At 35.2% G+C, this 12,547-nt stretch overlaps 1 protein-coding gene across 1 annotated transcript in view; it reads right to left on the bottom strand.

Annotated features, from left to right (window-relative positions):
• The window catches only part of USH2A (usherin), a 372,150-nt gene that overhangs the window by 154,088 nt on the left and 205,515 nt on the right, over window positions 1-12,547 (bottom strand). The window contains exon 37 of the mRNA XM_058801041.1: window positions 3,374-3,553. Within this exon, the coding sequence (XP_058657024.1) occupies window positions 3,374-3,553 (180 nt within the window). The remainder of the gene's footprint in view (window positions 1-3,373; window positions 3,554-12,547) is intronic.

The raw sequence follows: 12,547 nt of genomic DNA, 5'->3' as shown, positions 1-12,547 counted from the left end.
AAGCAATTCTAAAATGATGGGGTCTTCTATGTGCCACTACATCAGAAGTAGCACTCATCGAGGACAAAAATGTATAACCAAGAGCTCTTTGCAAAATGTTTTCTCCCAGAATTTTGCAGTTTTATATCCTATCACTTCAATTCATTTATCTAATTAAATTAATTCTAAAATAATTTGTTTTCCAGATCTTTTGCTGGGTGGCATCCTCAAATTAATGTGAAGTACTGGCTAGAATATTATTTTTTTACAGCTTCTACTAAAGCAGGTTAGGACAAGATAAATAGAACAAATTTATTCCTTCTGGAAAAAATATAAAACTCAAAAAAATTTACTTCTACCTCTGCAGTATGAAATTTGTCACTAATCATTTTAAACTATGCCCTTTTATGCCTCTTCCATCTCTTTTAGCTTTCTATGCAGTTCTTTGATGTAACAAAGACAGTTTCAGACAAGATTTCAGTTCATCTGGAAAAAAAAAAGCTTTAAGTCTTGAGGCAAAAAGCAGTGTATTTAAAATTTATATACTCCATAATGCCTTTGTTCTGAACTTGAACATCCTGAAAAACTTCTCCTCTTTCTTTTGCTTTCTGACTCTGAAGATCATTTGTTCTCATGGTTTCAGCTTCTTATTATGCAATGGTGACTTTAACTGGTGGTTCCAGCATTTAAGTACATGCACAGTCATGGCTGACCCTTTCTGATCAATTGCCAATCCATACAGGTTTGACTGATAAAAGAGCCAATTAGATTTAAGCAAATTAAGGGACATCACCAATGTCAACCACTTATTAAACTGAATGCTGAATTCCATGCATACCAAACACTAATGCACGGAGTCCCATTAAGAGTTGAAATCCTAACCCCATTAGTAACTCCAGACCACTACAGGGTAAGGGTCAAAAGGAAGTTTCATATTTATGGATTACCATTTGGATGCAGTTTCTATTTTTTCAGTCTTTCCAAGAACTCTTGAACCTGCACTGCAATTTTAGTCGAAAGCGTAGATAAAATAAATTCCTTATTTCTAAGATAGCTTTTTTTTAGTGTTGACTTTAAGCATGGCAAATCAGCTTGATAAGAAATTAAGATATATTCAGTCAGGTAACACTAAAAATTTGGTCTGCTTTATATTGTGTGCAACGCGCTTTAAAGTTAAGAAAAAATACAGGAACAAAAGAAATGCATGTTGGAAAAAAATATTGTATCATAATTGTAAAACAGTGATCAGCAATAACTTCAAAATGAAATACTACTTTGTCCTCTATCACTCTCCCTCTCAGACAATCTTCCATCAAGCTCCATGAATTAGTCCCCCCATTGTAGATTTCTTAAATAGTTTTAAGAAATACTTAAATACTTTTTTGGTATCCTTGAAAAGAGAATGGTACATCTTGACACTTTCTTAAAGGCTGTGCTTTTGTACATAATGAGACCTTTTTTACTTTTTGATCAAACAAAACTTCCATCTAAGTGAAATCTTGACCACTGAAGTAAAAAAATAAAATCCTTCTTATTTAAGTAGCATCTAGATTTCATTTAATGATTTAGAAAGTGTGAAGGCACAGAACACTGCCCAGTGCAAAATTACCATTATACTCATAATTTAGCATGCAATGGAATTGTATAAACCTCAAAGGCTCCTTATAATAAACATCCCAGTAAAGCAAACCTATATTGTCCTAGATACACACGTGTGTGTCTGTACATGTGTACATATATAGAGAAAACACAGCCTGTGAGAGAGCTCTTCTCTCATATGCACTGCTTCATATATTATTCATTTCTCTACAGATCACAGTCCACTGGACAACGGTATGGAAGATTTCTTTAATAACTCTCACTGCTAATTTAATTCTACTTAAACACACATATCCTAGTGAATGCCACATGCTTTTCAGCATGATTTTATGTGTAAATCAGGATAATATGTTTTCAGATCATTAACTAAAAGGAAGCATGAACTAAAACCTATTTAACCAATGAGGTATTGCTTTTAAACTACCACAAGGTCATAAAAAAGATAATTTCAAAGCTATAAGTTTTCTAATTGTAATCAACAACAATCTAATGATGAAAGAAAGTGTATCTTAATGGCTGTCATAAACTTGTGCACATCCTTGCTTATCTTTAAAGATCCTTTACCTTGTCATTTGGTGAAATTTTCACTACCAAATTTTGCTAAGCAAAACTGAAATGTGACACAGCAGAAATATCAGTGTCTTACTGCTCAGTCTTAAATGAGCAGTAAATCTCAGATGCAGTTTTATTATTATATGAGAATATATATATTTTTAATAGTAGGTGCAGCTTGACAATCAGATAGGAAAAGTATAAAATGTGCTGGGAATTTACTTTTTCTTTGTTCCTCAGTAATCTGTCATAAAAACTCTGTGTTGTATTTAGTCACTTTTCTTAAGTCCCCAAACCAAATCCATCTGTTTGTAAGCAAGTTGTTTCATGGCTGGGTTTTTGAACTCTAAGTTTTATGATATTTCTTTCCTTTTTGTTTTTTTCTTTTCTTTTGCTTTCAAATTGTATGTACGTTCCTCTACATTGTTCTTGCTCAACAGCTACACCACATATCTCTCAAAAACAAATGTTGTTGGACTCTCACTTAAAAACTCAAAATTGCCTTAAATTAATTGTATACATTGACATTTATTTAACAAAAACTAATTAGCTAGGGTGTCTATGAAAAGAAAATACAAAAGCAGCACATCTACATCAGCTATAAATATAAGCTTTCTTGAAAAAAAAACAAACAACAACAAAGCTACAAAAAAAATCATTGAAAATGTTTAGGGCATATTTGCTCAACTCTCTTATTTCAAATTGTTATGAAGATAATATCCAGACTGGCTTACAGCCTAATTCACTGTAAATCAGCACATTGTAATTGACTTTCTTACAGATACATTATTTTGTGGATTCTGGCTCAATATATTGCCAATGATTTATATTACTATTATTAAACAAATTCTCTAAGTCTATCCAGTAAGTGCTCCTTGTCAGCACTTACAACTTTTACTCTAAAACAGATTACAAAATTCAGGTGAGTCTCTCTATATTCTTGGGCTAGATTAGCTGTCCATGCCAGAATACACCACCATTCACTGAAAAAAAATTAATTACATAATACACTTCTCACCTTCACAATATGCTAAACTACATAACTGTGCACTTTCATTTTCTAGTTCTTAAATGGAAGAAAGTGACAAATTAGAAGCCAAAAAGAATTTTGTGAGTAAGAACTACTAATACAAACATATTCTTCTGAACTTCAGTTCTCAACTGCCATAATAAATAACATTTTGTAGAACAGAATGTTTGTATAATTGTTACATGCACAGAAAAAGCACTTTTTCATACTTACCTCCTGGAGGCATGACTATGGTTATAGCATCACTTATCAAGCTGCCCTGGCTGTTGGAGGCATTCACTTGTACTGTGTAGTTAGAAAATGGAATTAGTCCTTTAATGGGTACCCATACATTGAATTCCTTGCTGCTGCACAACATCCGAGTATCATTTACAATAGAATAATTAGCATTATCTGTTATGGAAAAACAAGAGAGGGAGGGAAAGAACAAATGTTAGACCTTGCATCTGCTACAATTCACTGTTTTTATGAACCAAGTCCTATTTCTACTCAAATGAAGAGTTGCCATTTATACCAGTAACACGCACAAATTTTTGGTCTGTTGGGAAGAAAAATGATTATTCACAATTTCTCCTCCTTTTGCCAACAGTTTGTAACATTTGTAAATCTCGGGAAATAAACCAATACACAAAACAACCAGTTGCAAAGCTGATTGCTATATACAGTGAACAGAAGTTCCAGAACAGTTCTGTGATAATTGCAGATTCCAAACATTAATGATAATTCTTATACCCATGAAAGACTGGCAACACATTTTGAATTTGTTAGAAAAATGCTTAACTTAGGAGTTGATAACCTAATTCCATTGCATAACAAACAGTCGTCTGCAGTAACAGAGGTTTTCCAGCATGGCCTGCAGTTCTCTCAAAGACAAAACAAGGATTTGAAGTACTCAGTTTATCAGTTGAAATCATCAGAGGACACCACAGCAACCTACATGTCCTTTGCAACCCTTTTAAGATCTCAAACTTAAGATAAGACAATATTCTACCCTACAAAAATAAAAAAAACCAAAAAACCAAAAAAACAACCACAAAACCTTTCCAAAATACCTAATTAGACTAGAAAATAAAAAATTATATGTGTCAAGTAACATTTTTTTGACTTAATGAAGACCTTAGTCACATATCTCAGAGCCAAGCTGACTCACTTAAATATCATCTTATATTTTGAGTACATGAAGTGCCAAATAAACAATTGATATTATTATTACTATCCATCACTCCATGGAGAGCTCTCACACTGAAGTCAATAAAAATTCTGTATTACAAACAACAGCAGAATAACACAAGCCTAAGACCACAGGTATGAGAACAAGACTAAACAGACTATAACTGTAAAATTATTGTAAATCAATTAAGACATTGTCACAGCTAGAAGATTCAATATTTACATCTGAGTCTTTTACAAAATCTAAATAAGACAGAATTACAAAAAACCTAGAAAAATAATTTTAAAATTAATTTTTTAAGAGACACTCATTGGACTTACTCATTTTGATGCAAGTTTCAAATGAACTATTAAAACCAAACTGCTATTAGATCAGAAACAATTTTTCAAATATTCCATGTTTCTATGATGTGCATTGAGGTGTATTTGCAGTACCTTTCAGTCATGCTGACATTACATTTTTCCACGGATGAGTGATCTGGACTTTCCTCTAATTTGGACATTCCTATGAACAATTTGGTTCATTTATGGTACAAATCCAAGCCCTTCCTTTATTTTGGTGTTTATGAACAACACTGGTATTTTCAGTTATTCTATTTGTAACATACAAAAAGCTTATTTTTTGAGGTTTTGGGGAAGGGGACAGATTTGCAAAACTCTTTTTTATAAATCTGCCTTGCAGCCTAGTTCCTCATTGCTCAAGTTCTACCTGGATTGGACCCTACCATAGCACCAGACCACCCAGACAGACTACGGTAGCATGAAGGTAAAATGATTTCATGAAGCTTGATGGATTCATTTTGGATTTCACTGAAGGTTACCTGAGAGAGTTTATCCTGTTTTAGGTACAGTAATGGAAGTAAAGCTTCTTTACATGCGAGAACAACCACATTTTACACATTCCACTTATAGAATGCTGCAGAAGCAAAGGTTTTTGTCAGAGATTACTCTTCTGTACTTGGGCTACTCAACCAGCACTAGAAAAATGCATCTGCACTACTTGATCTCAGCTTTTAAATAGTGTATCAAACCCTCCTTCTGCACCTTTGGGAAACTGTTCCTGTGATTTGGGAGAAGATACAGTCCAACAATGCACATTTCTCCTATTATCTATCACAGTTTTTGCAATGTTTGTGATTTATAATTTGTGAAGATTGTGCAACAATATTTGAAATACACATCCTTAAGATCCTAGTGACATTAAACATTGAAGGACTCAGTTGGCTATGGAAAAAAAAAGATACATTTTCAAGCGTTGCACCTCCAATGTCTGGGAAAGTTAAAAAATACAGTGTTAACAGAATCAGCACATAGGATAGAGTCAAACCTCAAGCATACAAGAAATTGTCTAACAGCAATTTATATATTCATGTGAAAATTAAAATTTTCCTATCAACAGTACAGATTTAGCTTGTTAATATTTTAATTTCATCCATTTCAGCCTGGTAGGAAACTGTGTAGTTCCTCTGCTGATACTTTTATTCCATTTTTAATCTTTCTTCCAATGGCTAACTATACTATATTTTAAAAATACAATTTTGAGTAACAGAAAATGAATTAAAAGGATAACACTCTATTCCAAGTTGCCTGGATAACAACATTAATATACAGTAATTATACAATTAGTTGTAACATTAAATTCTAGTTATAGCAGAGTGATTACTCGGCAATTATAAGAAGTATATAATTACCCAATAATTAGGAGAAGTATGTAATTACATAACCATTTTATTCAGCTCAAAAATGAACTTGCAAATTTACAATGAGATAGACAACATAGCAGCTCAAAATTTTTCATTGCTTCTAATAAAAAGCTACAGAGTACTTGCAAGTTTCCTAGCCCAAATTTTATACAGACAAAAGGTGTTTTATCCCAATTCCCAGCAGTAAGGAAGTTACTGCTGCTGGCAAATAAAATATTAGAAGAACATTTTTAAAATGCAGGTCTTGCTGTGGCTGACTTGCAATATGGAGCTTTGCCACTTCTCACTGCCTAAACTGTGCTTTCAGTGGGCTGGAAAATGCAGACACACAGGTTCAGCCTGACAGAAAGCGATACAGCGATAACCCTGTCATATCATTCCATGCCATTCCTGCCCAGACTGCCTCACTGTGGACCCAATTTGTGAGTATAAGGGGATGAGGCCTCCCTTTGTCCAGTTTTCCTGGGTGTTTTTCTCTCCATGCTGCGCACGAGTCCATTGCAGATCCAAACAGCAGTGACCTCAGACAGTGTGGAGTCCTAAGAGACATTGTTCTACTTCAGACAAGTGCTTCCTACCAGAACACCTCCTCATTTCTGCCTTCTAATTCCTGCCAGGAACCGACACCAGCACCCCAACAAGCAAGATTCCCCCACAATTCTGTTAACATGAACAACATAAATGGGTAGAAAACAAATTCCTACACATCCATGAATGGCTCACCACATCCATGAATGCTTAAGGCATGCAAACACCTGCACAAAAAGATAAATCCTGACAAGAGAGGGCAAAGAGACTCTATTCTCTATAACCTCCTAAGAAAACCTAAATTCTTTGCAGACATGAAGGGCTTCCCCAAGCTCCTTAATCTTTCCATATTTTTGCATAGTTATGGTTTTGTTCTTTCACTAGCCTTCCTGCTCAGTTCTCCATAACTCCCCAAAATTATCTGCAGGACTCCGTTGCCTAAGGCTAATTAAGAAATACTTCTGCTGTTCCCAGTTTACTCCCAGTTTATGCCAGACCAAAGTATGTCCGTTTTTCAGGAAAAGATTCATATGAAGAAATGAGGGCTAAAGAATATCCACAAATATACTTAAAAGTGATGTATAGTTGAAACAAAGACACACAAATACATATATTGCATTCAAAATCACTGTTTAAAAATGCTAAGCTTCAGAGAGCACTCTAGCTGTTGAGTATCTGTACTTGAAGGTTCAGGATGGTTTTGAGTGGACACTCTGCAGGGGACTCCCAAGCAGATGTGCATTCCTGTGACTGAGCACCCCTGTAAATAGGGGAATTAGGCTCCTGTGAAGCAGTGGTGTGTAAATTACTGCTGTCCTGGGTCTGTCATCCTATGGGGTTCACTAGATTGAAATAACATAAATGGGTATCCTTTTCCATTCTTGTTATAATCATTGTCACAAGAATTTTAATGCCTCATATATTCCATAATTTTTTTCTGTGTGCTGTGCTGCTCTGACCTTTTCAATATTCTGTAATTTGACTGGCTGGCGATTTCAAGTTCTCTCCTTTTTACAGCCTTATTAACTCATGGGGAAGAGGTGAAATGCACAGCCAATCAGAATACATAATATTGCAAAGGTCACAGCAGTACAGTATAGCATCAGCAGACACAGAATACTGTATATTAGTCATTAGCATCCTGATATCTTATTCATGTGACAAAGGTTGTGAGGAGCGCAGAAAATGGTTCAACATGAAACCATTCTCATGGCAAAGAAATAATACAAACTAAACACATTCATCTTACCTTTAAGAACTTTTTTTTCCCAAATCTGGACACGTTTAAAGTTACTCTTTCCATCAGGATCAAAATTTATGTTTTTAAGGGAAAAGGTAATAAATTTAGATGTTTCCTTTTTGTGCATTAAACAGAGAAAGACACATATTTCACAAGTGTGGGCAAATACCAAGTAACTCTATTAATATCACTGCATTTGTGATTAATAACAATCCATACTTTAGATACAGCTCCATTATGTCCTGATAACCTCTTTTAAATTACAGAACATTTTGCCCTACAACATTCAAGCAGACAGAAGCAGAACCATTACCACTGTAGAAGACTAGTCAAAGACTAAAGGCAGCAAAAATCCAGCTCAAGGAACAGTTCATGTGAGGATCTATACAAAGATTACTTAGTTAACTCTCACAAACACAGTTGGTTTTATGCCTGCTTTATATTACTGTAAGCATACAGAATTTAGGCCTTGTACCTTGGGCCACAAAAAAAGTTAATAAGATTAGAATAGCAAAATAAAAATGAAACAAAACCTCATTTTTTCGGCCTTTTTCCTCTGAGCTCATCCTCATTGTCACCAGTTTCTGTCCCTATTTGAGACACAGCAAATTTGTGTCTCTTTGACACCACATCTTTGGTGGGAAATTCTGCGAATATGCACACTTCTTTGTGTTCTTTTGCCTGTTAGTTTTGCCTGCTCTTCAGCCTCATTAGCTACCACAAATGTGACTTTTCTCCCAGCTAAGACTTTTCTATATCTCTTCCTTTCTCATTGTTTCTAATGGAGTATTTAGAATAAAAAAAAACCACTTTCCATTAGTTTGATTATCTCAGTAGAAAACCAGCCAAAATACTTCTCTGGCCTTATTGGCAACTCTTTTTTCTTAAGAACTGTAATAATGAACTGTTCTCAAATTGTCATCTCAATTGTTACATTGACTTGTGAAGCACCTTGGCTTTGATGCTATACCTACCTTTTCAACAAACTATTTGGGGCATTTTATGTTTTGAGACTGGGTTGGCTTTTATGTTTTGGCATTCTGTTTTGGAGGATTTTTTTTTTGTTTGCTTTTTTCTTTCTTTTTTTCCAGATGGGCACACTGCTGATTTTTCACCTCAATGTCTGAACCACTACTGTCTTGTTCCCCTTCCCCTGAGCTGACAGATGTATTGTTCCTATGGACATATCATAGTCACAGTCCATCAAACTGAGTTCAAAACTTAAAAGACTCTCTTAACACACGAAAACTTCACTCTCATGGGTTAGGAGAGTTGCTGAATTAGTAAAAATGGGTAATTTAAAAGAGCTGTGGGAAACTGGAAAGATTATGAATCCAAAATATTAATTTTCCTGTAAATAAGAAGAGTTTCACATTATCTGCATTGAAAAATTTTATCTTTTTCCTTTTCCCCTGGGAATTAAAAGAAGCATTTAGTTTTAAAACTGAAAAATGGAAAATATTTGAAGAACAAGATCAAAATCTCTGTTGGCATGTGCAGCAGAAATATGAAACATAGAAGACCCAGTTTCTGACAATCAGTTTCTGACTGGTATTCAAGTCACCACTCAAAGAGGCTTCTTACAGACTCAGATTTGGTAGAGCTATCTTAGATTGTCTTGAGACACAGAGAATGTGTACACTGTCTGACTGACATTGGAAGGGGATTCCTCCTCTCTATTCAGCCTGGTGACACACATCTGGAGAATTCATCATGTTCTGGGATCCCCAGCATAACACAGATCTGGACTTACTGGAGTGGAGTCCATGCAAAGATAATTAAAGCCTTGAAGAATATGTCACACAAAGAGGATTTGAGAGAACTATGTTGTTTAGCCTCAAGAAGAGGAGGAAGGATCTTAAAAATGTGTAAAATATTAAAAATATCTGTTGTGAAGGCATAAAGTAGCCAAACATTTCTTAGCAATGCACAGCAGCAGAAAAAAACAAATGAGTACATACAGAAAATACAAGAAATTCTCTTTAAACCTATAAAAAAACCTTGTTTTACTTTGACATTGGTCAAACACTAGAAGAAGTTGCTCAGTCTCCAACTTTGGTAATACTCAAAAGCCAGCTGGACACTCTCCTGGGCAATGTGCTCCAAGTAACCCTGCTTGGGGAAGAGAGCTTGAACTGGTTGTTCCCTAGAGGTGCTCTCTGACCTCAGCTGTTATATGATTCTATGAAAATTTTCAGAGCACTTCAAGAACCCTAAGGCAAAGCAGGGGTAATCATTATGATGAAAGCATGTTCCTGTCAGTAGAAATAAGTGATTATTAGTATTACAAACACTAAGTAATGTGCATTTATGTGCTCATTAATTCTACAGACTGAAATATGAATAAAGCCCACAGCTTGATGTGAGAGCTCATACAAGAAAGTTAGCACAGACCCCATGGATGGCTAATGACTGCAGCCAAGATTAGGCTTTGTCATGGTGGCAGGCAGGAAGGAATCTTCAGTGTGTGGTCTCATCTACCCATTGGAGCTTTCAGCTCAGTGCCATGAGGCTTTAGACTAAAAACCCTCTGTAATTGTTGATGAAGCTGCCAAGAAGAAACCTTTTTGATTTTAATTACTGTTTTAGTTTTTCTCATTACTCTCTCATAAACACAGAAACATCTAATGAGTCTTGCAGCTGAGTCAGTCTCATTTAGACCTTCCAGTGTGTTTATAACAGTGCGTTTCAGTATAGTGTTAAATCTCTGCTGTAATTGTATTCATCTCTACTTTAACTCCATTCTTCTGCAATTGCACAAAGAGGCATCAGTCCTGGAGCCTCCAACCGCACACTGTACAGGGTGTTTTAGAGACACACAGTAAGAATGCAGCTCATGACCTAAACCAAACTCTGGAAAACATTCTATGAGTACAACCAGTTTCTCTGGATTTCAAAAAGGTTTCCAGTGTCTAAGCACTGTTATCCTGGTACAAACAGGAGGAAGTGTTCTAGCACAGTTAAGTAATCCAAGTAAGAAAACATCACATTCGACATGAGACGCCAAAGATCAAAAGCATTTGCTGCACTTGCAATCTTAAGCTGATGACAGTTAAGTTACTGTCGTATAGTTACCGATTTCATCCATTTTGTTTGAGGGGTTTTATAGACAAATTATGAGACTCTATCAAGTTTATTTCATGAGGGACTTCATACAGTAAAAAAAAAATCAAAACCAGTTAGCTTTTAAACCATCAAGTTTGCTTCTCCATTGTTAGAACATTCTTTCTCTAGCTGCAGCAGTACATAAATGGAGATTATCACAGTATCTGGTTTCTGAATCTATGCCCATAATTCATGGATGCCAATAAGAATTTTCCATTCTCCAGGGACACTATCAGAAGGAGACTAGCTAAACACAGAGAGCAGAACTTGGAGTCTCAAATCCATAATCAAATATCTAGATTGATTGTGTCACTTGCACTTGTATTGATTTCAATTGGAGCAGCTGACCCAAGGGAATAATAAAAATGTGGAATAAAACTGATTTATGAGAAGAAAATAAATCCTTTTGTGAGTGGTAATGAATTGGTACTATTTAACCCTTTCAATCACAGAGGGAGAACACTATTTATTTTTTCAGAATGCTGAGTTAGCCGAAAGAAGTCATATAAAAAAAGTCAATACTGTCAAATGCCATTACAGTTAGTTGTAATACTTTGTAAGGAATGAAGCTCTAAACTTGATCTAGGATTTTTGTCTGACATACGACATTCTTTTGGTTTTTCCAGTCACCTTTCATGAGGTATCATAAGCGATGCACTTGTAGATTGAAAGAACCACAGAATTACTTAGGTGACTGTTTGTTGTACTTACTTATAAATTACCTCCCTCTAGACTATTTAGGGCAGAAAACATGAGGAGTTACACAAACAGCCACATCAAGTGCACACAATTTTCCCTATAATGATCCTTCTGATATCACACCAGTAACTTACATAGTCAAAATATAATTTGATTCCCCCTTATAAAGTGCAAAGAAAAACTTCTAAAAATTCTTGTCAAATCCCAGTTTTCATCACGTTTTCTCTACCAGAGAAAAGAGATGGGGTTTATATTGATCTCTAAAGAGAGGCTTATTTGTTTAAAGCCAACACACAGAAATATTCAAACTCAATTTTTTTATCTGTGGAAGCTCTAGCCAGATTGTATATATCTTGTTTGGGTTATGTCATTGACATTATTAATTGTGTTTAATGCCATAAATTGGTTTTTTGCATTTAGCAGTTACCATAGATACCTAAGCACAGTCAATGTAGTCTTCATGTGGGTTAAAACACTGGAAGACATTCATTAACTAAAAGACTGTTTTTGTAGGAAAACTGATTGGCAAATTCCCTTTTACTCAATACTGTTTACCAGAGCCATCTCTAGAAGATTGCTATTATTCCCTAGACTATTCCAAGGGAGTAGAAACAGTCTTGGAGCCAATTCTGCTATAGGCAGTGACTAGGAATTTCTGCCTGTTAAAAACTGATAATACATTCTTCACAAAAATGGGGTTCAGCCCCATGTGTCAGCTTTATCACACGAAACCAAATAAATTACAAAATACAAGACAGACAATGTACATGTGACAAAAAACATAACTATGGGAATACAGTGATGCAGAAGATAATTAAAACACCAACTGTGGTCTGATGCTAGAGTCTTCACCAAAGAAATGGTCAGATGTAGGAATTAGAGAGTGACTTTAATTTTGTCTTCCTCAGAGACACCTGTATTAAGTAAAAGAAAAGAACAGCA

Source organism: Ammospiza caudacuta, chromosome 3 (assembly GCF_027887145.1).
Source record: "Ammospiza caudacuta isolate bAmmCau1 chromosome 3, bAmmCau1.pri, whole genome shotgun sequence".
In the NCBI taxonomy this organism is placed as follows: Eukaryota; Metazoa; Chordata; class Aves; order Passeriformes; family Passerellidae; genus Ammospiza; species Ammospiza caudacuta.
This window is presented reverse-complemented; position numbering and strand designations above follow the sequence as displayed.